The following is a 26082-nucleotide window of genomic DNA, read 5'->3' as shown; positions in this document are numbered from 1 at the left end:
GCTACTTATGTGGGTGGCACAATAAGTTATGTTATGTTATGTTATGTTAAATAATATTTATAAAGCGCACGTACGCCCTTGGGCTTCATGGCGCTGAGGTACGGGAACATAACTAAGAAAGGAAAAATAGACAGCCAAATTAGGAATAAACATTATTTGAAGGCCTGTCTAAAAAGCCAAGTTTTAAAGTGATGTCTAAAAGTGAGAATGTCAGGGCTCTGTCTGAGGGGCAGAGGAAGCGTATTCCAAAGGCTGGCGGCTAAAAAGTCAAAGCAGCAGCCACCTGAACGTTTTTTGTTATAGGAAGGAACAATTAAGAGATCCTTCTTTGCAGAGCGGAGATTAAGCGAGGGGGTGTACCTGAGTACCAAGCCTTCAATAAACTTAGGGCCAGTGTGTTGAAGAGCTTTGAAAACCATGCAGCCCGTCTTAAACATGACCCTCTGCGCCACCGGGAGCCAGTGCAGTTGTTCCAGGCCAGGGGTGATAGATTGCCACTTTGGCTGCTTGAGGATCAGTCTGGCCGCTTGGTTTTGAACTAGTTGTAGTCTCTTAAGTTGGCCAAGCGGAAGTCCCAGGTAGATGCTATTAGAGAAGTCCAATCTGGACATAACCAAAGCAATGACCACCTGGATCAGGGCTGAGTGGGTAAGGAATTGGGAAATTTTTTATTTTCCGGAGCTGAAAGAAAGCCCCGGAGACAACAGCTCCAATTTGACCCTTAAGAGAGAGGTCGGCACTGATTAGGACTCCCAAGCTTTTCACAGATGAAGATTTGCACGGGGGCTGGCCCATGATGCTTGGCCAGAAATGGGGACCCCAACTTAGCTCACTTTTCCCAGGCAAGATCAGTTCGGTCTTGCCTGGGTTAAGTTTGAGGTGGTTGAGGTTCATCCATCTATGGATGTGATCCATAGCATTGTGGAATTCAGTAACTGAATCTGGTGTATTGAGGGGGAATATAAGTTGTAGGTCATCAGCATAATTAAAAATGGAGACCTGATAATTCTTTAGTGAGTGAAGCAGAGGACGAAGATAAAGATTAAATAAGAGAGGTGACAGTGAGGACCTCTGTGGGACCCCACAAAATGAAAACAATTTAGGAGCAGAAAACGGACCAAGTGTGACAGATTGTGATCGGTCAGAGACAAAGGAGGTGATCCAATTCAGGGCCGAGCCCCTGAGGCCGGCCTGCTCGACACGGCTGACCAGGATGGAATAGTCAACCGTGTCGAACGCGGCCGACAGATCGAGGAGTATCAGCGCCTGATGGATGCCTTTGTCAGTGTTCGAACGGAGCTTGTTCTAGACAGCCACGATGACGGCCTCCGTCGAGTGGCCGGGTCGGAATCCCGCCTGGTTGGGCACCAGATACTGAGTTGTCTCGATGAAATTAGACAAACAGTTTGTTACATGAGCTTCCAGTACTTTTGAGAAATAGGGGAGTAGGGAGATAGGTCTGTAGTTGGTAGGGATGAGGGGGTCAGTGCCTGGTTTCTTGAGAAGTGGAACAACAGAAGCATGTTTGAAGTTTTTTGGCACAGTGCCACTGGAAAGCGAGTTCTTTAACAGGGTAATTATCCCCTGCGGGAGGGACAGACCGATATCTCTGAGAATGAGTGGAGGGCAAGGGTCGGATGGAGAGCCAGATTTGACCCGGGCTAAAAGAGTAGTCAATGTTTCTAAGATAATAGGAGTAAATGAGTGCAGTAGCGACGGGTTAGGAGAGATATCACTTAAAGGGGTGGGTGAGGGGCAGGCCAGGATACTCTTTTTGATGGTGTCAATTTTTTCCAAAAAGAAGCTGTTAAGAGAATTGCACAGCTCTTGGGTGGGGATAACAGAGGGAGTTGTTCGGTCACAGCTGCTGAGTTCATGCACTATCCTAAATATGTCTTTAGATTTGTTGTGTGAGTTAAGGATAATTCCAGAAAAATACTCAGTTTTTTGTTTGAGAATGGCTTTCTGGTAATTTTTACGGGCTGCACAGTAGGCCACTTTATTTGGAGTAGAATAGCTAGCTCTCCATTTCCTCTCCAACTGGCGGACCTCCAGTTTCTGAGAGTTAAGTTGGGAGTTAAACCATTTGTGGCATTATTGGGGCGAGAATGAGAGACTTTAACCCAAGGAGCATGGGTGTCTGCCGCGTTCACAAGCCAGTCCGAAAGGGATTTCTCCATCAAATCCAAATCTTGTGATGAAGAGGGTTGCGTCGCGGTCAGGGTGTCAATTAATGCTGGCATGTCGATGCCCTTCCATTTGCGAAACGTCCCACCTTTCCCAGTTGTCAGTTTCAAAGACCCTTGGATCAGAAAAGAGAAGCATATCAAAAAATGATCTGACCATATGCAGGGTTCAATAATCAGGGAGCTGTAAGTTGTAGGACCAAAGCTGGTCTAGATTATGGCCTTTCTTATGAGTGGGGGAATCTATGTGTTGCCTAAGGTTGTCGGCCAGTAGCTCCTGCAATACAGCTGCCTGAGGGTCCGCCTCTGGTTTGTCAAACCAGAAGTTCAAGTCACCGGCCAACATACACCTGGAATAGTTGGTCACTAACGGTGCCAGTTGTTCGGCCAGAGAAGTGGGGAAGGAGGGCATCGAGTGTGGGGGGCGATAGATAAGAACGAAGAGAATGGCACCCTTGGTAGTATGCATTTTAAAGACGATGTTGTCTGAATCGCCCAAGGACAAGGTTGGTAAAGCCATGCAATTGTGAGATTTATGAATGATGGCCGCTACACCACCGCCTTTCTTGCCTGGGGGCCGATTACCAGTAAGTATAAAATAATCGGCCGGTAGAACAGCCAGGATGTCTGGTAATGAGTCCTCCGAGAGCCATGTCTCGGTCAACATAAGGACATCAGGTTTTTCGGATGATAATAGGAGGAAAAGGTCCGTTTGGTGTTTGACCATTGATCTCGTATTGAGGTAAAGGCAATGGACTTTCCTATCAGCCAGTGCACTATCAGGTTCCTTGCTGAGGGAGGTACGAGGTGCAAGTTTGTCCTCGCAGGCTAGGAGTGCAGATTTCTGAATGCCATAGAGATTAATACGCTTTAGAACATGAGGCAACACAGGAGGAAGTAGTGGATCTAATGGTCTGAGGGCCGCGAGATCAGCCGAGGAGTATGTATAACAAGCATTTACAATGCAATGGTCTCGGCAATATTATAGGTAGAGCTATTGGAATTGCTCATTATTTTTTTATCTTTTTTGTATCCCTAAATAAATGGCCTTGTCATTTGTATTGGCATTAGCTTTGTATTTTGCATATGTGATACCTATTGCATTAGCAGAGAGAGAGTGAGGTAGTGAGATAGAGCGAGCGAGTGAGGTATTGAAATAGAGAGAGTGAGGTAGTGAGAGAGAGTGAGGTAGATAGAGAGTGAGGTAGTAAAGAGTGAGGTAGAGGGATGTTGTGAGGTAGTGAGATAAGCATAGAGTGATGTTGTGATGTAGTGAGATGGAGAAAGAGGTAGTGAAAGAGAGTGAAAGTGAGTTAGTGAGATAGAGTGATTGAGGTAGTGAGTTAGAGAAAGAAAGTGACGTGAGGTTGTGTGGTAGAGAGTGAGGTAGTGAGAGAGTGAGGTAGTGATGTTTTGAGAGAGAGAAGTTGTGAGATAGTGAGATAGAGTGGAATAGTGAGGTAGAGAGTTATATAGTGAGAGATGGGTCGATAGAGAGTGAGGTAGTGAGAGACAGAGAAAGTGAGGTAGTGAAAGAGTGAGGTAGAGGGATGTTCTGAGGTAGTGAGATAGAAACAGTGAGTTTGTGAGGTAGATAGAGTGAGGTAGTGAAAGAGTGAGTTAGGGATGGAGAGTGATTTTTGGTGGTAGGGAGATAGAAACAATGAGTGATGTTGTGACGTAGTGAGATAGAGAAGGATTGAGGTAGTGTAAGAGAGAGTGAAAGTGACTTAGTGAGATAGAAAGAGAGTTAGTGAGATAGAGAGTGACGTAGTGAGTTGGAGAGAGAGAGTGAACTTGTGAGCTAGTGAGCTAGAGAGTGAGTCAGCGAGAGAGTGTTGTAGTTGTTTTTTGAGTGAGTGACTTGTGTTATAGTTAGGTATTGAGAGTGATATCGAAATAGAGTGATGTTATGGAGAGAGTTAGTGAGAGAGAGAGTGAGATAGTTTTATAGATATAATTCGAGTAGTGATGTAGTTATTTTTGTTTTGTGGGAGAGTGAAGTAGATATAGAGTGAGGTAGTGAGAGAGAGAGAGAGAGAGAGAGTAAGGTAGTGAAAGAATGAGGTAGTGAGGGTGAGAGTTGTTGTGCTGTATTGAGATAGAAACAGAGCGATGTTGTGAAGTAGTGAGCTAGAGAGAGAGTGAGGTAGTGTATGAGAGAGTGAAAGTGAGTTATTGTATTTGAGAGAGAGAGAGAGTGCAGTAGTGAGATAGAGAGAGTGAAGTAGTGAGTTAGAGAAAGAGTGAAGTTGTGGGGTAGTGAGAGAGTGATGTAGTGAACTTTAGAGAGAGTGTGTTGTGATATAGTGAGAGAGAGAGATAGTGAGATAGAAATAGAGTGAGGTAGTATATAGAGAGAGTGTGAGGTAGTGAGAGAGTGTTGTAGTGAATTTGAGAGCCCTCTCTCCTCCTCCCTTCGAGGGCTTTATTGCCATGGAGATGCCTTATTCTAGCTGTAACATCCACCACTACCTCAGATATAACAGGAACACAGACAATATAAATTATGCACAACCCTCCTGGACGCAGGCTGGCGAGCAATTCTTGGAAATCGAAAAACCAAAACCCTTTTAAAATGGCATAAAATATTAAGTGGTAAGTGCTATCAAGCCAACAATTCAAACAATGCCACAAAAGGCAAAACATGAACAGAAAAAAACACACATAGAACAGCGGCCTCTTATCAGTGTTATTTATGGGCGTGGTATAGCCATATTTTTTTTCTGCCAGTCACCTTCTAAAAAGAAAATAGTTTTCACTAGCTTCTCTTATGTCAATTCTAACATCTCTTCCTTGTTACGCTGAAAGCAGTGTGCTCAGACTTGCACTACCAACACTGTGGGCCTGATGCAGGACCTGTCAGCATGTGAAGTGCCTTCCTTCATAAAGAGACATAGCACGGAAGTGTACTATTGGGAGGGTGGCGTCTGCTGTGCAACCATTCCTAGAGCACAGCCCACAAATGCCAGGATTATTAGCGCTGGCAACTGACTCGGGATATAAGAATACTACCATATAGAGAGGGCACAAAATACCCAAGAGTAAACAGTGGCTTGGTACACGTTTGTTAGCGTTAATTTTCTTATCGAAGCACAGCATATGACTTATGCCAAAGGGCAATTGCATTTCCAGGTTGGATGTTTAGTGCACCCACTTGGAGTTAAATATAATTTGACGCACACACTTGCATGAATGGTGTAGATTTACACACCCCCACACACATTTCAATGTGCGCACAAAAAGAATTTCAGAACGGTTTAGAGACAAAAATAAACTACGTAATTTCTGTTCACGTGTTGCACCGAACGTTTACGTCTACACAGAAGCTTAAAAATTAGATATATTCTCATCGTACAGTCAACACCCGAATCTCTCGATTATGTCTGATCATTTGTCTGTGTCACACGCACGTACAGACCTTTTAGATATTTTGCGAGCTGTGCAATTTCTATTATTTTAAAGCTACACACCTATATGAGCTGTTGGCAGCCGATTAAATAGGGAGGAGTAGTAGAGTCAACCTGCATACATGGGCTAACGGTCAGTTGATGTAGAGTATCAGTGGCTAAAAAAAGAGTTTGCACTTTAAGGTAAACATAACCCAGGGAACACTGTTCGCGGGAACCGAGATTCTAAACGCCTATTGATTAGCGCGTAAACAGCGTTCTCGTTTTAGCAGGTGGGGTCCCCCGTCGCTTTGAAAGTGATCATATGAAGGGGGTCAATTCCCAGAGGGATAGGATTGTCGTATGAAGCATGACCCGAGCTCCCAGGGAGTCCGGATGAAAAGGCTCTTATAAGAATGTAAAACAATTATTTATCAGCGCTGGAGGAGCTACTGAGGATATTGAGGTCACTAAAAGCCATTAAAGAAGCGAAAAGGGGGTAATGCCTGTGGGTATGAAGATGAAATCTTACAAATAAGGAGGAGCAGCCGAGGCGCTCAAATACACGGAGAGCGGGAAACAGACAGGGGGGAAGAAGGCACAAACAGACACGGACAGCGAAAATACACGGAGAGCGGGAGGGGGGCGGAAAACATACAGGGGGCGGGAAACAGACAGGGGGAAGAAGGCACGGAGGGAAACAAACACGGGCTTACCTTCACTGCGAAGGATAGAAAATGGCGGACACAAGCTTCCGGATTTTGAGGATTTGTGGGTGTGGTTTTGCTGTCCTGAGTGACGGACGACGTCACAGGGCTAAAGAATGCAAAAAAATCACACCCCAAATCCGAAAAAGACGGGGCTTCTTTGGAGGGATGGCTCTCCAGCCGACAATGAATCCACTAAGCCAAACATAGATCCTTTTTTTGGAAAGCAATTTAAATTTTTTTTTTTAAATAAATATGTTGAATGCACATTTTTTACGGTGTTTATTTCAATCACTTGTCACCAATTTCTCCCAAACATGAGTTTGGATTAAAGATAAAAGTTACCGCTGTTAGTGTGAATTACTCCCATTAGAACAAGACATTTAGTTCTGTATCTTTAAAGGTAACTCTAAATGTTAATTTGTTTTGATATTAACACGTATGAAAGACATTCCATTAAAAATAACTAACGTACAGAAAAAATGAAACGCACCTAAAACAACGAGATTGTGGCCCTGTTTTACTAAAAAGGATGTGGCAGCTGCTTCTGAAAGCTGACATCTTCCTGCCAGTAAACAAAAGAAAGACTGCCCGTGATCACAAGCTTATAGACAGCTTTGGTCAGGAGGGGTGTGGCAGGAGTTACTTCTATCATTTGCAGTTCCCAGAAGAAGCTGCCATTTCCTAGTTTCGGGTGTATGCCCTGTGTTTTTTGTTTTGTACATACATTTGTATTACTTTGTACTGACACAAACTGAACCCAGCACATCTTACCTGGGCACATTGTACTATCAGTGGACAGCCCTACTCCTTATAGGCAATAAGAGAGCTGAACTAGTAGTTCATCTCAAGTGTTTAATTCGATGTATTTCTTTTTGAAGGAGAGTGAGGCTGTGTGTTAAAGTGCCAATTAATCGATAAAATAGAGAGCAAAAGCAAGGAAAGCACACACACATGGATTACTTTCAGCCGCACCCACGTTAAGTGCACTGTACACGACAACTTAAAATATACAAGGCAACCATCTTTGTGATATAAGTGAGTGAGCTCTGCTCCATGGCAATAGGGTTTATCTGTTAACAGGAGATGCTCTTGTCATTAAAAGCATCAACCCTAGTTGATCAGGGAATCAACCTTGATTTCAAGAAGTTGGAATGACGGATCTCTGAAGGCAGGCTGCCAAGATAGTGCAGATTTCTCTCATTCAGCGACAGGAAGCAATTCCGAACAAGCATTATAAGGCCTCCTAGCATATGCCCCCCACAGACGGACATAATGCATGCATGCAGAAATATAACTGCCATATCCGTTAGGGTACCCTAAAAAAAACTCAATGGTGGCTCTCTTGCATCACAGCTCGATCAGCATCTAGGTACATGGAGAGATTGTTCAATGAACTAGTGCCTCTGATAGGCCGGCTGAATCAGTCAGCTTTAGTGGTAGTGATAGAGGAGGCCCTGTCTCCAGACACGCCAGCACCGACACTCACACAACCTCCAGCTTCAATTCAGCATTGGGAACAGAGATGGCTTTGGATGGTGATGGGGGTGCTCGTGCAGCACCCACCTCGGACACATACTGCACACAACTGCCCGGCGTTCTGAAGCCCAGCACAGCGAGGCGCTGCGAGTCTCGCGCGCGGTTCATCTTTGCCGGAAGTCTCTGATTCCGGCAGGTCCACATACACCTGTTTGCTCCTGGGCATGGCACGCCCAGGCGCCTTTTGTCTTTGCCACTGGTGGTAACACATCCAGACACCCCTGGAGTCACGTCCAGATACACGTGCCATTGCTGGTCACGCCCACACACATTTCCCACTACACATAACAAAACCAGACACCATTCACCCCACAGATGGAACGCTTGAGTTTTTTTTGAAGTGTGCATTGAGAACACAGACACAACTGTTTGTGGTGAGAACCAAATCATGGGCTTTTGCTCTTGTTGTCTACAACAAGACACTGTTAGGTGTGAAGTGTGCAGGCCCAGATACATTTTAAGTACGTGTTTACACACTAACATATGCTTGCTTCTGGTTGTGATACCCGACCAACCTGCCCTCGTCACCTAGCGTTTTGAATGGCATGGCCACACAGCAGAGCGTTTTATAGCAGCGAATACATCATATGCCCAGAGGATCACACAGCCAGACTCAGTCCCCAAGCTGAGGCCCCCTATACATCAGGCACAGGCCCACACAGGCCTGATCACAAAGACTTGGCCACGGCACACAGACACATTTGCAGATGAGGATGGCACGCCAAGACACTAAACAATAAATACGGTGCCCCCTGGAGGAGCACACACCCTTCGGGGGGCTCCCTCCGGGGAGCAGGGTCACACAGCCTGACGCCGCAGGTGGGACGGGGTCCCGCACTCACCTGCTCGGGACCTTGGAAGCAGATCCGGCACTGGGGGGTCCGCATGCCGCTGTCCAGGCTGCTGCTGAGGGACACCGCGTCCAAGGGAGGCGCCACCTTCTCCTCCAGGCCGAGGCCCTGCGCCATGTAATCCAGCCGTAATCACATCCACCTGACGTCATCTGGGAGCCGGCCTGCGGTGCAAACACCGTGGGCCATGTAAGTACAAAAGAATGTCCCACTGAGTGGATGAGCCAGCTGACAGCAATCTCCGGCCAAATGGGCCGGCAGCCACGCCACCCTTCCAAGATGGCGAACAATGCTTACAACAGCAGCCAATGAGGTCAGCTGCAATTTCGCGATCCTGGCACAGTCCTAACTTAGAGAGAAGAGACCTCTGACCAGCCGGCTCTCGTCCCACTGGGGAGCCGAGGTCGGTGTAGACAACTACTCGACATGCCAGCCTGCGGACGCATTGCTCTGCTAAGACGGCGGGTGGTAACTATCTCCCGAGTCCCTGCCTCCTATTAACACCGATGGTGTGCACCGAGACCGAAGAAAACCTTGTCACTGGCCAGGGGGTGTTAAGGTTGGCGAAGCTCCACATTTGCCGACCGGTGTGTGGGAGTGCCTGGCATCGGTCGCACCTCCTGCGGAGCTATGAAACAGGCTGCTGCCGGTGGTTCCTGATGGGCACCTGGTCCTGCTAATCGGCTTACACGGCGCACTCCCATCTCCCTGTGCGACCGAGCTCTTCGAGTGGCCTGTAATCTCTGATGAGCTGCCCCTGCTGATTGGATTGTGGGGACATAAAAGCGTGGACCATCCCCTGCGTTCCAACTTCTTTGCACTGTACAAACGCAGAGCCCAGCCCCCCACTCGCATTTAAGATGAGAGTGGGCCTCTGTGGGGCTGCTGTGAGTGAGGAGGGCGGCTTCTGCTGTACCCTGTGGTCCCCAGGTACCTGTCATCTCTCCCTCTCTCTCGCTCTTGACACGCTGCAGGGAATCCATCTCCAACAAATTCTGGGTGCAAGATTGTGTGCAGGGGATATTTGGAAGATCCGTGAGTTGCTGTGTCTCAGGGCCCTGCTGACGGCACACTCGTGAATACTGGCAAGATGGCGGGAGGGGGGCGGGAAACACACACACGGACAGCGAAAATACACGGAGAGCGGGGGGGGCGGGAAACAGACAGGGGGCGGGAAACACACACACGGACAGCGAAAATACACGGAGAGCGGGAGGGGGGCGGGAAACAGACAGGGGGCGGGCAACACACACACGGACAGTGAAAATACACGGAGAGCGGGAGGGGGGCGGGAAACACACACACGGACAGCGAAAATACACGGAGAGCGGGAGGGGGGCGGGAAACACACACACGGACAGCGAAAATACACGGAGAGCGGGAGGGGGGCGGGAAACAGGGGGAAGAAGGCACGGAGGGAAACAAACACGGTCTTACCTTCACTGCGAAGGATAGAAAATGGCGGACTCAAGCTTCCGGATTTTGAGGATTTGGGGGCGTGGTTTTGCTGTCCTGAGTGACTGACGACGTCACAGGGCTAAAGAATGCAAAAAATCACGCCCCCAAATCCGAAAAAGACGGGGCTTGTTTGAAGTGACGCATCTCTCCTCCAATGGCTGGCCTCCGTTTAGGAAGCCAGCCAATGAAGGAGAGAGAGGGCAGGGAGGCGGGACCTTCTGCGCTACTAAGAATCATTAAATCTCATGCCTAAGACTGCGCAAGCGCAGCCTTTTAGGCCTTCGACCTAAAAATGGCCAGAATGACGGGGCCCTGGGCCCGGACGGTCGCGGACGAGCGCAGACGAGCTTGCCTTAAGCGCGCCTTCGGCCCGCCATCGGCGCGCCCGCTGCGCTCGTCCGCTGCACTCCCTAATACACATTGCAATTTATAGCCTGCCTACCTCTGTGAGACTAGACCGCTCGAATCGGTCCCAGAGGTACAGAGCAAATAACAATCACGGTATTTCAAGTGACAGTAAGGTAAAACACAATCAATGCGTGATATTAAAAAGAACCAATTTTTAAAATGTAATTTTAGCGCAAATCATAGCAGTCATGTGGCGCTTGCTGAAATGATTGTTCGATCTAAGAAAATGAGGCTAAGAGCGCTAGTTCCCCACCAGCGACTACACAGGCCCTGCCACTGCCATAGTAATCACAGCGAGTCCCAGGGAGTGTGTCAATTTATAGCCTGCCTACCTCTGTGAGACTAGACCGCTCGAATCGGTCCCAGCAGTCCTAAGATGGCACCTCCCCGCCACTCAAACGGCAATGCAGCCGCGGTGGTAGGAGCGAGGTACAGAGCAAATAACAATCACGGTATTTCAAGTGACAGTGAGGTAAAACACAATCAATGCGTGATATTAAAAAGAACCAATTTTTAAAATGTAATTTTAGCGCAAATCATAGCAGTCATGTGGCGCTTGCTGAAATGATTGTTCGATCTAAGAAAATGAGGCTAAGAGCGCTAGTTCCCCACCAGCGACTACACAGGCCCTGCCACTGCATGCCCATGAGTTGCATTCAATTTACAGACCTAGGATACAAAGTACCTCTTTACTAGGGACTAATAAATAAATGAAATAATCTAAAATTGACAACGTTTCTTAACCAAATATTACTAAAGTAAATATCCAGCTGCCAGGAAGTAGGTGTTCGCTTAGTCCAGCGCATCCACAAATGTGTATGTTTGTGGGTATTCTCAAGCATTTTAGAAGATATTACCCATTCTGTAAATAAATATAGATTCTGCAGAGTGGTAAATTAAGGGTGCAGGGGAAGCAATTACTTGCCCACTACAGAGATATGGACAATTATCATAGTAAGAGCACATGATTACTAGTACGGGAATCAAGGATTTGCGTACATCTCCATGAGTGGGGCAGATTTTATTTAGAGAATCCCAAGAATGCCAAAAATATATGCAAATCATAGTCTTGTGTCCACATCTGACTTTCAAATATCTTACTGCAACTCATGCCTAGGAGATGCATCTAAAGCCATCTACAAGCAAAAGATAACAAAAAGCCTTTTGGAAAATAGTTCTAAGTTCAATTATAATAAGAAGCACACATTAAAACATGACAAAGAATGGAAAGATAAAACGGCCTAGACTTCACCTACAAAGCAAAACAGGTAAAAACAATAAATGTTCTTCCCCTGACAGTGGTAAAACAAATATTTTACCCAGCGTGGTAATGAAAGCTATCCAAAGGTAAAGGTTCTGACCTAGAATCCCATCTGTTAGAAAACATTGCCAGTTAATTTAGAATCCAACCTGTGCAAGACCCAGATGAGAATAATTTCTGTCAACAATACATGGCATTAATGATGCATGCCATGGTAAAACCCTCAATAATTAATTAGCTTTTTTGAAATATTAGATATTTCAGTTCTCTACATAGATCACAAATATTACCTTTGACAGAAAACATATGTTTGAAAATCATTTTACTTCTGCGCTTTTCAAATAAAAAGTAACCTTAAATTAAAAAAAAACATTAAATGTAAATTTTAAGTGTGGGTCAAAGGTAAATATACAGCATCTTTCAAGGCTATGACTGATTGTGCGTGTATGTTCATGTCTAGCTCTACGATGTCTGGATAATTGCTGTGAAAAAATCAATAAAAACAATTGTGTTTTAAAAATAACTGATTATGCGTTTTTAATATCGAAATAACTGTACCTTTCAGATTCCTGCCACAGTTTTTCTGGTTCCAAGTCTTTTACTGTTTTATCAGCCTTGTCCTCTTTTTCTTCCCTCTTCCTTCCTCGTTTCTTGCGTTCCTCCTCTTCTGGTGGTTTGCTTCTGCAAGCCAATACACACTCCAAGACACGCTGGTGTCTTTCGGAATTGTTGATATGCGCCCTTACCAGGGTCTCAAGCTCGTTCCACATGATTCGATATTGCTCATCTCTTTAGAAAAAAGAAAAAGAGAAAAGTAGAACAGACTTCGTATTTTATTAAGAAGTTGGACAAAGTTTCTGTCAAATAGCAAGCTGGTTTATATTTTTCCATTAGTCATAGTGGTTGCTTAAAGGCACCTCCAGACGCCCAAGCAAGATTAGTCTTTGGTAGACATTAAGAAAAATAACATCTAAAAAGAGGAAAACCCAGTCTCTACCGTCATTAGGTGCTGAATAGGGCTCCTAGTCATTGAACCTAACAGTGAAATATAACACAGTACATCCTATTAATAGGAACACTTACAGCTTCTTCTTGAAGATAGGAAAATGTGTTTTAAAGCTGAGAGACTACTTGTTCCATAATATAGGAGTCTGGGCTCTGAAGCCCCTCAATTCGAGGAGACAAGAGGTTGTATAGGAGAGAACTGCAACTGTGATGCCTCTGGATAAGGCACTTGAAAGGCTTTAGTGAATTCTTACAGAAGATCTAGTTATTCAATGTAATAGTGTGGTCACTTGTAAAACGAAAGCACATCATCTCCTGTCATCATACAAAAATTCATAACAATACCAGCCTGTATCCCTGAGCAATTATTGAGAAGTACCCAAAACGTAACTCTCACATCTAGAGGGATTTAAAAGTGGAAGGTGCCTTTTAGGTGGAACAGAGTTATTACTGGAAGGCCTGGGAACTAACCCTGGCATATAAGATCTTTAAAACAGGTAAATCATTTGTTTAATATAGGAATCAAGAAGAAAAAGTTCCTGGATAAGCTATTATATCATAGTACAAGATTCAAGCCACTTGTAGGGTGCGCCATTATCTGTTACACGAAATATATCTGGTAAATGTTCCATTACTAGGGTTGGCTGTTTTTGAAAAGTACATCTCCATGAACAAGCCTAGTTTAAAGTTTCTTGTCATCACCCAACGCCATTTACGAAGCACACACCATTTTGTCATTGTTTTACCTTTTAGGGCCCTTTCCTCTTGTACCCAATGTGGAAATAGGCAGTGGATCATTTTTCCTCTCCATATCAACGAGATTATATATTGTTTTCTGACAGCTCAGCACATCCTCATCTGTCAAAATTTCTTTCACAATGAGACTAGCCAGAGGTACAACCTGCATGGAAAAAAGAATCCAAAAGTGAAAAATTGATAGAGGCCTGTGTGTGGCTGTTTTTGACAGACACCAGCTCAAAACAATTAAAATGATCGGCAAAGCAGGAACAAATCTTAAAACGCCAGAAGCTATATAGGTATCCAGATGGAGAGGAAGCAATTAAGAGAAATGTTTATGTAACAAAACTGGTAGACAGTACATGAGCAAATGATGTGACGATAGTTGTGATCACAATACCTTCATTAAAATCCTAAACATGCTGCCTATTTGTGGGACTCTGGTATAGGTTTTCCAAAAATACAGACCTCTGCCAATACATATTTGTAAACAGCGCCTCTATGAAGACATCACTTTCTTCTTTTTACCAACTATAATTTAAAGTTAATTCAGGGAAACATTGGCATATTCAACACTTTTGTATTTATTTTAGGAAAGTAAAAATGAAGAAAATTGGCACAGTCTTGCCAGTAAGGAATTTGTCATTGTAACTTTAATACCGGCAGGCAGTCACAAAGTGCCACAATGATCTGCAGCAACATGTAACTTCAATGTATTTTCATACCTTGGGCCAAGGGAAGATCATAGTTCGGCCTCTGTCCGGCCCTGCGATAACAACCAACAACGGATCTGGATGGGGATATCAACATACCCCTTTACATGCCAAAGACATTGTTAACATGTCATCCTAACATGAATCAACATTTATCGGCGACTTTCAAGTTGAGTCCAATTCTAAACTGGAGCATAAATTTGCCTATTGATATAAGGACTTGGCAACAACTAATCAAACTCTTGACATCACTGCCCAGGTATTGGAATATCAATCAAACAAGTTTGACATGCAAATTTAATTGTTAGAGACACTAGCCAAATTCACGTCATCCATGGACTCTCGCTTTGAATGCCTCAACGCCACAGTGAGCAGCTTAGTATTAAACGTCCACCAACGCTCGCCGTATCAGGCATACAAGAGTGAATCTGCTCGAACTTGAATGACAAGCTACTCACTTTATCCTCCATGGTGGGTGACCGACTCTAGGAAGTAAAACTGATACAAAAAGCACAGCCTTCATGACCAACTGTCAAATCAGTCTGTCTTCAACAACCTTGCCAAGCACTACTGCACAACTACCAATGCTGGCATCAGAGGAGCTCCCTACCACAAACACAACCCTGAATAATGTTATGGAAATCAGTGTGCAGACACATATCGTTCCTACAAAGCTCGAAATACTAGACAATAACAACTCTGTTCCCAATAAAGTAGATGCTACTGTGCTACCCATTATTGCAACCAGTTCACAAATAAATCTTGAGAATGCCACTTTCTGCACATCTAGCACCGCCCCTCCTCAACTGTTGAGAAAGCAACTCGGGAAACTGAATAAAAAACAGGATAAGATCATGAAAGCAGCAAACCAGGTTTCCACAATCAAAAAGTTTTACAACCCACAACAAAAGAGATTAGTGAGGAAGCTGAGTCAGACTATATCTCGAATCCTCAGAATTTGGACACTGGACACCGGAGCAATAGCGAGGTAAATTTGATCAGGAAAAGCTATTGTGAGGGCCTACTTGCCCATTCTGATGAGCTGCTAGCAGGTGCTCTGCTTGCTCACAAAGTGAATGGGCAATAAAGTTGCCTTGAAATCTTATCTTGTCACATTTCTCTGCTTTCAGAGACAGAGGTCAAAAGTCAGTATTCTCTTTCTACATGAACTTTTCTTTCTGTGACTGAAGTTAGAGGATTTTGTCAAATGAACTGTGTAATAATCAGGATGAGACTAGTTCACTGGTCAAGAACATTACAGTTCGGGCGAGTAGTGTATTCAAGTTACTAGACCTGCAGGCCTAGTACATTTTTTATGATTTTTCAAGCCCTGGGGAGCACGCTCTCAAGTCCCAAGTGTTTTCCCATGTCCTCAAAAAACAAACAGAACACAAACTTCTGTAAGGTTGGAGATCATAAATGCAGGCGCGACTAGCCTACAGCCACCTGCTGCACAGGACGCAAAATAAAAACCTGTTTCACCTCTATGTGAGGCAGTTCCTGCGTCCCTTCTTGAAAAAAGGCCATTATCAAGCCCCAAGTAGGCATGACACCACCAGGAACTCAGGCTCATTAATATCAAAAGAACTAAACTGCACACAGCAAGCACAGTCAAGGCTGTATTCCAAAGCTGTGGTCACCTCAGGCCGCTACTTGACCAATAGAGCAGCTGGATACACTTCCATCCCTCAATCAAGAATTAGGACCCTCAATAAACAATCGCACAGTCTGCTGATGCCTTTGATCCACCCAGCACAACTTCAAAGCATAATAATATATCTCAAGACGCCTCCACTTTAATGACAATCTGGCATCCTAAGTACACCTTCCAAGGCAATAATGATATCTAGAATCAAGGAAACCTTGTTAAACTCTTGGCCTCTTACCCAAACCTCTGTCATTTAAACTCTAATAATATTACCGCTTTACAGTTCATTCCCTCAAACATACTCCCCCATAAGGAAGCAATTGCTGTGACTTGGTCCACTCAATCAGCAGTCAATTCAATATGAGCAAATTGCTAATTTTTAGAAGAGTAGGGAATATTAATAACACTTCCAACAAAGGCCCAATACCAAACAGCTCCTACTAAAAAGGACACGGTGCAAGCCTGTTGTCAGCCCTCCATTTTGAGTAACCTGGAAAAAAAACAACGCCTCAATGGAGTTGATAAAGCTCATACAACATCATCTTTTCTTAGAAATGCAACTGGCTCGCTCCATCCAAAAGCTGTTACCAACTGACAAACATTAATAATTTTAACTCACAATCAGGCAGGGAGACACTGCAAGTTCGCTATTCCTCCAGCGGAAAAACCTCTAGAGGATTGGGGATGGTCCAGTGCCACCCTGTCCAGACCCCCATTAAACTGACTTTCACTCAAAGGACACACCAGCCTAACTCTTAACTTGAGGAACGAGGAAAAATCTATGTTTCTAATATCTTGGAACATAGCTGGCCTACAGAATTTCCTAACGAACTCTGACGCCATTTTTTTTAACATCTCATGATACCATATGTGTCCAGAAATTGTGGCGTGAGGTGGAAACCCTCTTTGAAGGCTATTACGAGTTTTTCTCTCTTGCCGCTAGACAGTCCACCAAGGGCCATACAATGGTTGGCCTGTGCATCACTCTCCCATTGGGACTGTGTGAGCTCTCAGCACACCACTTGACACCACAAATGTTGTTGTGTGGAAGTCAAAAATTGTAGCCACAACTCCATAAAGAGCAATCGGTTCTTGCTAAATGTGTACATTCACCCCAAAGGCCATGGCAAAAGACAAATAGTGAAGGAGCTGGAGCATTTGATATCAGTTATCAGGTTCAATCAGCCCAAAGCCCATCTACTTCTAACCAGAGATTTTGACCTAAATCTGCTTTACAACCCTCTTCGCATCCCCTCTGATGTACTACTGGAATTCCGATGGCTTATTCCACTGCAGGTAACAATTTCACAAAGAACAGACTTCATTGGACACACTCTGATAGCTGCCTTAGAGGGGATGTCCCTACGGACATTTTTCGAAAGATCAACCATCTCATTTCACTCATTCTCCCCAAAAGACCAGCTGCTTTAGATTACACCTTCTGTTCAACTTCACTGTTCAATGCGATTAAGTCTTTCTCTATCACTGTGCTCTGTGAAAGTGATCATATGCCACAGGGTCTAATTAGAAAAAACTGCAGCAACAAGCACATTTTACAGACCGTCAGTTATAATGCCACTTACCAAAATTGGAAACAAATAAAATAGAACTTGTAAATTGCAACAAATTACATTTCCTGGAAAACAACTTTTCTTCATCACAGGCCAACTTTGCGGTATATTATTTAAGACTGACAACCCTTTGTGCAACACAGTCTCTTTGCCCTTGCTAGCAGCCACCGGTTCCCGGCCTCAAGGTCCTCCAGACCCGTTCCATCGCAACGTTGGTTTTCAAAAGAGCTTAAAATGTCGAAAAGATCTCTGAACAAAAAGATTAGCCAGAAACCTGGGAGTCATATTTGACTCCACACTTTCTTTTGACCAGCATGTGAGGAATATGGCAGGGTGCTGTTTTGGCATCATTAAATCATTAAAGAAGTTCTTTGACTTCCTTCCGACGGACTCAAGGAAGGCCGTGTTGGTAGCCTTAATACTCTCCCGGATAGACTATTGTAATGGCTTGATGGCCGGGGTAAAAAAGGCAACATAAAAGAAACCAAAACAAAAAGAGGAAGCGTAGAGGTACTGATAGAATCACCCTCCTAGCAGAACTGTATAAACAAAGATTCCTCGGAGCAGCACGGGGGTAGGAATAAGGATTCTTTCTCCTGCCGGTGATTTAACCGCGCTGAACACCCCTCGCCTGCAAGCTCATGGGGCATTGAAAACTATCAAAAAGAAGACCACAATAGGCCAATATTTTTGTTACTCATTGCATTTACCTTGCTTCACCGGGGCCAGCTCATGCCCTGAAGCCCAAACAGTCAGCTTATTTTTGCTGTATTGTTTGTAGGACAGTAGGAATACTTCTGTAGAACTGAGTTATTAGTAGTAGGGATCATTATACGGTCCTGATGAGTAAGCAGAAGGGGACTGCTTACGAAACATGTCGACTAGGTAGCAAGCTATTGCTCTACCTCACAATCCCTATCTTAATGTTCCCAGCTAGAGAAGTGAATAAATAATTTTTTTCTACTAAGCCAGGGAATTTTCAACTTTTTTGTAATTTTTCACCCTCAATTTGTTAGGTCCCTACACTTTCACTGACACCCCTACACCCACACATATCCTCTGTCACAACTTAAGTGCTCCCGCGTAGTTCGTTTGGTCGTAGCACGCCCCGTCCCGTTATAGGGGCGGGAAGACCCCTATGATGAAGCATGACACTAAAGGACTTTTTAGTGTGTGAGGGGTATTTTAACAAGCACATTGTGCTCTCATCTTTCTAAACCTAAGAGAGAGCCTAATATCACTCAGAAAATTAAACATAAAAATTATCACTTTTTCACTTTGATAGAATCTCTTTGTTTATACAACATTAAAGAAACTCCAGAGTGTGCAACATGCCGCTGCTAGACTGGTATTGAAACTACCGAGAAGAGCCTCGGCCTCGGCTGCTCTTAAGAACTTGCACTGGTTACCCGTGCACAAGAGGATCCTATTTAAAATTTTGGTGACGACATTCAGAGCTCTAAATCATACAGGGCAGAGGTATCTTGCTAGGAGATTCACTCGCTATAATCCACCCAGAAAATTGAGGTCATCAGGGGGTAACCTAGTTGACATACCCAGATTCCACTACATAACCAAGGGAGGAAAAACTCTGACTGTCTTGGCCTCCAAGGCTTGAAACGCAATGCCCAAGGATCTCAGACTTTTGGAGCAAGAGCCTGCATTCAGAAAGCAACTAAAAACTTGGATCTTCAGTCTACCAGAGGCCTTCATAATGGCTGCCCTATAGTTCCATCAATGTTCTGTATTGTTCTTCAGCGCCAGGATGCTCCTTCCGGAGCGATAGCAGCCACCTACAAATACTAAATACAAAATACAAATACAAATAAGATTGCTAAAAACTTGGTCCAGTACTGTCTTTCATGCGGAACTACACATCTTACGCAGTAAATATAGAAAACTAATCTGACAAGCAAAACAGAGATACGAGAAAGCACTACAGATCGAGCTTTTTTTGGCCTGCTAATGTAAAAACTCAATGGAGTTCTGGCTCATCATGAGTCGTCTTAGCAGAGATACGGAAATTGTCAAATTAAATAGGAGGAATATGCTACTTACCAGTATGCATCTGTTCTTGGCATAGAGGGCTGCAGAGTGGTACATTATGAATAGATCGCCATCTGGTGTTGGGCTCGGATGATTGCACTTTGTTTTTCTCTTGGAGAGTCTTTTGTATCTTGGTGACTCCTCCCTTGGTTGGTAGTGCGTATGGGCATCGGCTCCATCCTTAGATTGTTTTGCCATAGTAGGGTTAGATGGAGTAGTATAGTAGAATACAGATAAGAGTGCCCATGTAAGTGTATCTAAATAAGATAATGTTGGAACAGACACAGGTTTCCGGGGAGGCTGGGAGGGCATGTACCACTCTGCAGCCCTCTATGCCAAGAACAGATGCATACTGGTAAGTAGCATATTCCGTTCGAGGCATATGGGCTGCAGATGGTACATTATGAATAGACTATACAGCAGTTCTCTCCCTAGCGGTGGTCGCCCGTGTCTGTTGCAACTGTCTGAAACAATGTTTTTAATACTGCTTGTCCCACTCTAGCTTGTTGTGTTGTGTGCACATCTACACAATAGTGTTTTGTGAAGGTGTGCGGTGTAACCCAGGTAGCCGCTTTGCATATGTCATCTAGTGGAATGTTTCCCAGAAATGCCATAGATGCTCCTAGTTTACGTGTAGAGTGAGCTCTAGGAGGAACAGTTAATGTTCTCTTTGCCTTTAAGTAGCATATTTGAATGCATTTTACAATCCATCTGGCAATGCCCGCTTTGGAGATGGGATTGCCTTTATGTGTGGGAGAAAACGCAACAAATAGCTGTTTTGTCTTTCTGAAAGTTTGTGTCCTTTCTATATAGTACAATATGGCCCTTCTAACATCCAGTGTATGTAGGGCTCTTTCAGCTACTGTTTGTGGTTTTGGAAAGAAAACCGGTAATTCCACTGACTGATTGATGTGGAATGCTGAAATAACCTTCGGTAAGAATTTTGGGTTTGTTCTAAGAACCACTTTATTTTGGTGTAGCTGCATAAATGGTTCTTGAATCGTAAAAGCCTGCAGTTCACTTACTCTTCTAAGTGACGTGATAGCTATGAGGAAGGCTACCTTCCATGTGAGGAATTGTATTTCACACCTATGCATAGGTTCAAATGGTGGCCCCATTAGTCTGGTAAGCACTATGTTGAGATTCCAGACTGGGGAAGGTGGTCTTCTTGGTGGAATGACTCTTTTGAGTCCTTCCATGAAAGCTTTAATTGCTGGTACTTTAAACAGTGACAGATGTTGCCTGTTTTGTAGGTACGCCGCTATGGCTGCAAGATGAACTCTGATAGAGGTATATGCTAGGTTACATTGCTGTAAGTGTAATAAATAGCAAATGATTTGTTTAGTGGATGCGTCCAGAGGGTTGATGTGCTTACTGTTACAGTGTATAGCAAACCTCTTCCATTTTGCTGCATAGCATGCTCTGGTGGTAGGACGTCTTGCTTGTTTAATGATTTCCATGCATTCTGGTGGTAAATCTAAATACCCAAACTCTATGACCTCAGGAGCCAGATCGCTAGGTTCAGTTGTTTGGGATCTGGGTGCATTATTTCTCCATGGTTCTGTGTAAGATGCATGGGTAATAACCTTAGCTTTTGATGTGGTACTTGTGAGAGTTGTAGCAGCGTGGTGAACCACGGCTGTCTTGCCCACGTGGGTGCCACTAGTATCATTGTCATTGAGTGTTGCTGCAGTTTCCGAACCAGTAATGGAATTAGTGGTAGAGGAGGGAACGCGTAAGCAAATTTGTTGGACCAATTTATCCACAGTGCATTGCCCTGGGACCTTTGGTGTGGGTACCTGGATGCGAATTCTTTGCATTTTGCGTTCTGATGATTGGCAAACAGATCTATCTCTGGTTGCCCCCATTTTTGGAAGAATGGCTGCAGTATTTGGTCGTGCAGCTCCCATTCGTGCACTTGCTCTGACTGTCTGCTTAGGATGTCTGCTATCTGATTTTGAACTCCTGGTAGGTGTTCTGCTAACAGATAGATCTTTTGAGGAATGGCCCATCTCCAAATGTCCTGTGCTAGTTTGGATAGTTGGAGAGAGTGTGTCCCCCCCTGTTTTTGAATATAATACATTGCAGTCATGTTGTCTGTTCTGATCAGGACTGCCTTGCCTGTTATTTGCATTTGGAAAGCTTTTAGTGCTAGAAACACTGCTAATAGTTCCAGGTAGTTGATGTGCAGTTTCTTTTGCTGCACACTCCACTTCCCCTGCACTGTGTATTTGTCCATATGCGCTCCCCATCCTGAGAGCGATGCGTCCGCTGTTATTATTATTTGTGGAATTGGCTCTAGGAACGACCGTCCCTTGGAAATGTTTTCTGTGTTCCACCACTTCAGAGAGCGGTACGTCCGGTCGTTTACCAACACCAGATCTGTAATCTGACCTTGAGCCTGATTCCACTGTGTCGCTAGACACTCCTGTAGTGGACGCATTTGAAGTCTGGCATGTGGTATTAGCAGTATGCATGAGGACATCATGCCTAATAGTTGCATAAACACTCGTGCTGGTAGTGAGTGTTGTGGTTGAAATCTTTGTATTAACCCGACCATTTTTTGTATCCTGACTGGGTTGGGGTATGCTATTGCCTTTTCTGTGTCTACTGTAGCCCCCAGGTATTGCTGAATCTGGTTTGGTTGCAGGTGCGATTTTTTGTAGTTCACCGTGAACCCTAGGTGGTGCAGCAATTGAATTGTCTTCTGTGTGTTGTGAAGACATTCTTCCTTTGACTTGGCCTTTATTAGCCAATCGTCCAAGTATGGGAAGACATGTATTTGTTGTCTTCTTAGGTGTGCTGCCACCAAAGCTAGGCATTTTGTGAAAACTCTCGGTGCTGTTGTGACACCGAACGGAAGGACTTTGAACTGATAGTGTTGTCCTTCTAACACAAACCTTAGGTATTTTCTGTGGGCTTTGTGAATTGGGATATGAAAGTAAGCGTCTTTTAGATCCAGTGTAGAAAGAAAGTCCCCTTTCTTCAGTAAAGGGAGTACTTGTTGGAGCGTGACCATGTGGAAGTGCTCCGAATTTATGTAAGCATTGAGAGGTCTGAGGTCTAATATTGGTCTTAGGGACCCGTCCTTTTTGGGGATCAGGAAGTATAGAGAGTATACTCCTGTTCCTTGTTGATCTTTTGGGACCTTCTCTATTGCATGCTTTTGTAGAAGTGCTAGCACTTCTTCTCTTAACAATGTCAGATGATCTTGACTCATTGGACGCTGTTTGGGGGGGATGTTTGGTGGGGTAGCTGTGAGTTCTAGGCAATAACCATGTTGGATAATTTGTCTCACCCACTTGTCTGACGTGATGTTTTCCCAGACAGGTAGGAACTGTGATAGACGTCCCCCGACCGGTGTTATGTGGTCTGGGGGGAGTTCTATGAAGTCACTGTTTTGGTGTTGAGGCGTTGCGGTTGTTATTATTTCCGCGGCCTCTTCCCTTATTGTTGTTACCTCTGTAACTGCCTCTTGAATTACCTCTGGGTGATGTTGGTGTGAAAGATGTGGATTGCTGATTCTTTCCTGTGTTCTTTGAGCCCCCTCTATAGGTGGATCTACGAAAGGAACCTCTGTGTGTTGGCTGTTGCAATGCTCCCATTGACTTAGCCGTTTCCGTATCTTTCTTCATTTTTTCTAATGTCTCGTCTGTGCTTGAACCAAACAATGTCTTCTGACCAAATGGTTTGTTCAGTAGGGCTGTTTGTACTTCTTGTTTGAATCCTGAGATTCTAAGCCATGCGTGCCTTCTTAGCATGACACTAGTGTTAATCGACCTTGCTGCAGTGTCTGCTGCGTCTAATGCACACTTAATGGAAGTATTGGTTATTATTTTACCTTCCTGTATTAATTGGTCTGCCTTCTTCTGATGTTCTTTTGGGAGATGTGTGAGAAGTTTTTCTAACTCATCGTAATGTGCCCTGTCGTAACGTGCGAGTAGTGCTTGTGTATTGGCTATACGCCAGCTAGTCGCTGCCTGTGATGCTACTCTTTTGCCTGATGCATCTATTAACTTCGACTCTTTATCTGGTGGAGGGGCCTCTCCTGTAGATAATGAGTTTGCTCTTTTACGAGCGTTTGAGACCACCAGCGAGTCTAGAGGTACATGCCCTCTAATAAATATTGGGTCCTTTGGAGCCGCTTTGTATTTTTTATCGATTCTTGGGTTTAACACCCTGGCTCTCACTGGGGTTTCGAATATTTCCTCTGTGTGAGTAAGAAGACCCTTCAACATAGGAAGAGTACCTGATGTTCTCTGTGCATTAGGTAGAGTCTCTAACAAGAAATCCTCTATTTGAGGTTCTGTATGCATATCTAGTTTGTGATATTTTGCTGCCCTATTAATGAGCTGCACAAAACCTGTGTTATCATCAGGTGGTGAAGGCTTTGAGGGATATAGCTCTGGGTCGTTGTCCTCATCTGACCCTACATCATAATTTTCCCATGGATCCTCCTCATCTGGGATAGTTTCGTCATCCCCTTGAGGTTCTCCCTCCCCTAGATCACTGTCTACATCTGACTGAGGTGTAGCTGGTCTTGGTGTGGAAGGTGTAGGAATATTTGGCCTATTGTGAGGAATAGGAGAAGAGGGTGTTACTCTAGGACGAGGAGAAGCAGGAGGAGTTATATTCGTCCCCATTGTTCTCTTTTTTGAAGGAAGAGGTTTATCTTCTGACTGTTCACTCTTTCTCTTCTTCGTGACCACTTTCCCAGTTTGTGGATCAATAAACAAGATCTTTTGTTTGGGATCTGTCTGTTGCTCCTGAATCGGTACCGAGGGTCCTGGTTCCGAGAGGTGCTTTTGTTTTCGATCGTCAGATCTTGTTGTTTTCGACACCGAATGTCTGCTCGATTCCGACTTTCTTGGTATCGAGTGTATCTTGGGCGATAAGTCATATTTATGTTTCGACATGGAATGTTTCGATACCGAGCTCTCCTTTGTATGTAGCCTCGGTGCCGAAGTCGATGTCGCCCTTTTCTCGGATCCGACATGGTGGGAGTCCGAGTGTTTCGGTTTCAGTTTCGGTTTCGTTGCCGGGCCCGAGGGCGGGGCGTCGGAAACTTTTTTCAGCGGTTTGACCGGGCCCGAGGGCGGGGTCGTTACCGCACGGGGTCGGTTTTTCGGTAAGGGGACGTCGTCACTCACGGTTTGTTGCTCGATGAGTTCTTCAACCTCCGACTGGTCCCCTTCCGACCCCGACTGGTCCTCTTCTTCCTCGATTTGTTCGTCTCCGAACAGCATCGGGATCGCTTCCGCCTGCATTCTGGAAACCTCGTGTCTTCGAGCTCGACGATTTCTAATCGTTAGCTTGGAGGAGAATGCTGCGCAGGCTTCGCAGTCCCTGGATTCGTGTTCAGGCGATAGACAGAGGTTGCACACCTCGTGTAGGTCCTTGTGTGGGAACTTAGCACCACACGTTGGACATTTTTTGAATGGAGTCCTTTCCATGGACTCCGGGCTTGACTGCGTCGAGAAAGGCCTCCTGTTCTTCGACGTAGATCCAAGTTTTTCTCTTCCATTTTGAATTTGTAACGCGTCGGAATGGAAATGAACGCGTTCGATAACAATACCGTCGAATTGGAAAGGGAATACGCGCCGAAAATCACTTTCTTCTGAAGTTGATCTGGAGCGTCTCGATCTTCATCCGAACCCGATGGCGGAAAAAAACAATCTAAGGATGGAGCCGATGCCCATGCGCACTACCAACCAAGGGAGGAGTCACCAAGATACAAAAGACTCTCCAAGAGAAAAACAAAGTGCAATCATCCGAGCCCAACACCAGATGGCGATCTATTCATAATGTACCATCTGCAGCCCATATGCCTCGAACATAATGTTACCTCTGAAAATTGGCCACAGACATCAGCACCCTTTATAAAACTAAGCCAGAAAGCATCAACCTGCAACTTAGCCACAGTAACTCCAGTTTTTCATATGAAAAGTCAGAGGCGACAGAAGTGCAAATTAATCAATAAGTGTAAACCATTACGACCAAAAGAACAGCAGCTTTGATCCAGAAAAGCAGAGCTAGTGGTGCCCCTGGTCCAAACGTATCCCTGCCTCAGTCTATAAGCAAGATGCTGAGTCCTTGTCCCTGCTGATAGAAGAATTATTTATAAACTGCCTCATCACTGATTCTATCCCCTCGTCCTGGCAAGGCTTGCAGTAGCTGAGTTAGAAAGTGGTGCAAAAGGAGGCAAGAGATCTGTGAGATTGGGTTAATGAATTCTTCAATCACTGCCTCGTGCACAGAATAAGTAGATGTAGCAAAGTGCCCCTTTTTGCACGGTTGCCTCCCAAATAATTCCTAATGTTGATGTACTGTGACTGACTGTGCCCTGGGTTTCTAACAACCAGGTACCCAGGGCCTATGTTCTTTCCCTAAACTGTACTGTTGCAAAACCCAATTGGCAACTCTCTGGTCACATGTAAGTCGCTTGTAAAAGGTACCATAGGTACCAATGGCACTGTGACCAGGGAAGGCCTCTAAGGGCTGCAACACTTATTGTGCCACCATTAGAGGCCCTGTACCTTTACACACACACACTGCCATGGCA

At 44.7% G+C, this 26082-nt stretch overlaps 1 protein-coding gene across 1 annotated transcript in view; it reads right to left on the bottom strand.

Annotated features, from left to right (window-relative positions):
* Positions 1-26082, bottom strand: part of INTS13 (integrator complex subunit 13) — a 397661-nt gene that overhangs the window by 117337 nt on the left and 254242 nt on the right. Inside the window, exons 13-14 of the mRNA XM_086920218.1 lie at positions 13551-13705; positions 12358-12588 (exon numbers count right to left, since the gene is read on the bottom strand). Of these exons, the coding sequence (XP_086776344.1) occupies positions 12358-12588; positions 13551-13705 (386 nt within the window). The remainder of the gene's footprint in view (positions 1-12357; positions 12589-13550; positions 13706-26082) is intronic.

Source organism: Lissotriton vulgaris, chromosome 1_1 (assembly GCF_964263255.1).
Source record: "Lissotriton vulgaris chromosome 1_1, aLisVul1.2, whole genome shotgun sequence".
NCBI lineage: Eukaryota > Metazoa > Chordata > Amphibia > Caudata > Salamandridae > Lissotriton > Lissotriton vulgaris.
Note: the sequence above shows the minus strand (reverse complement) of the source record. Positions and strands in the feature narration are given on the sequence as shown.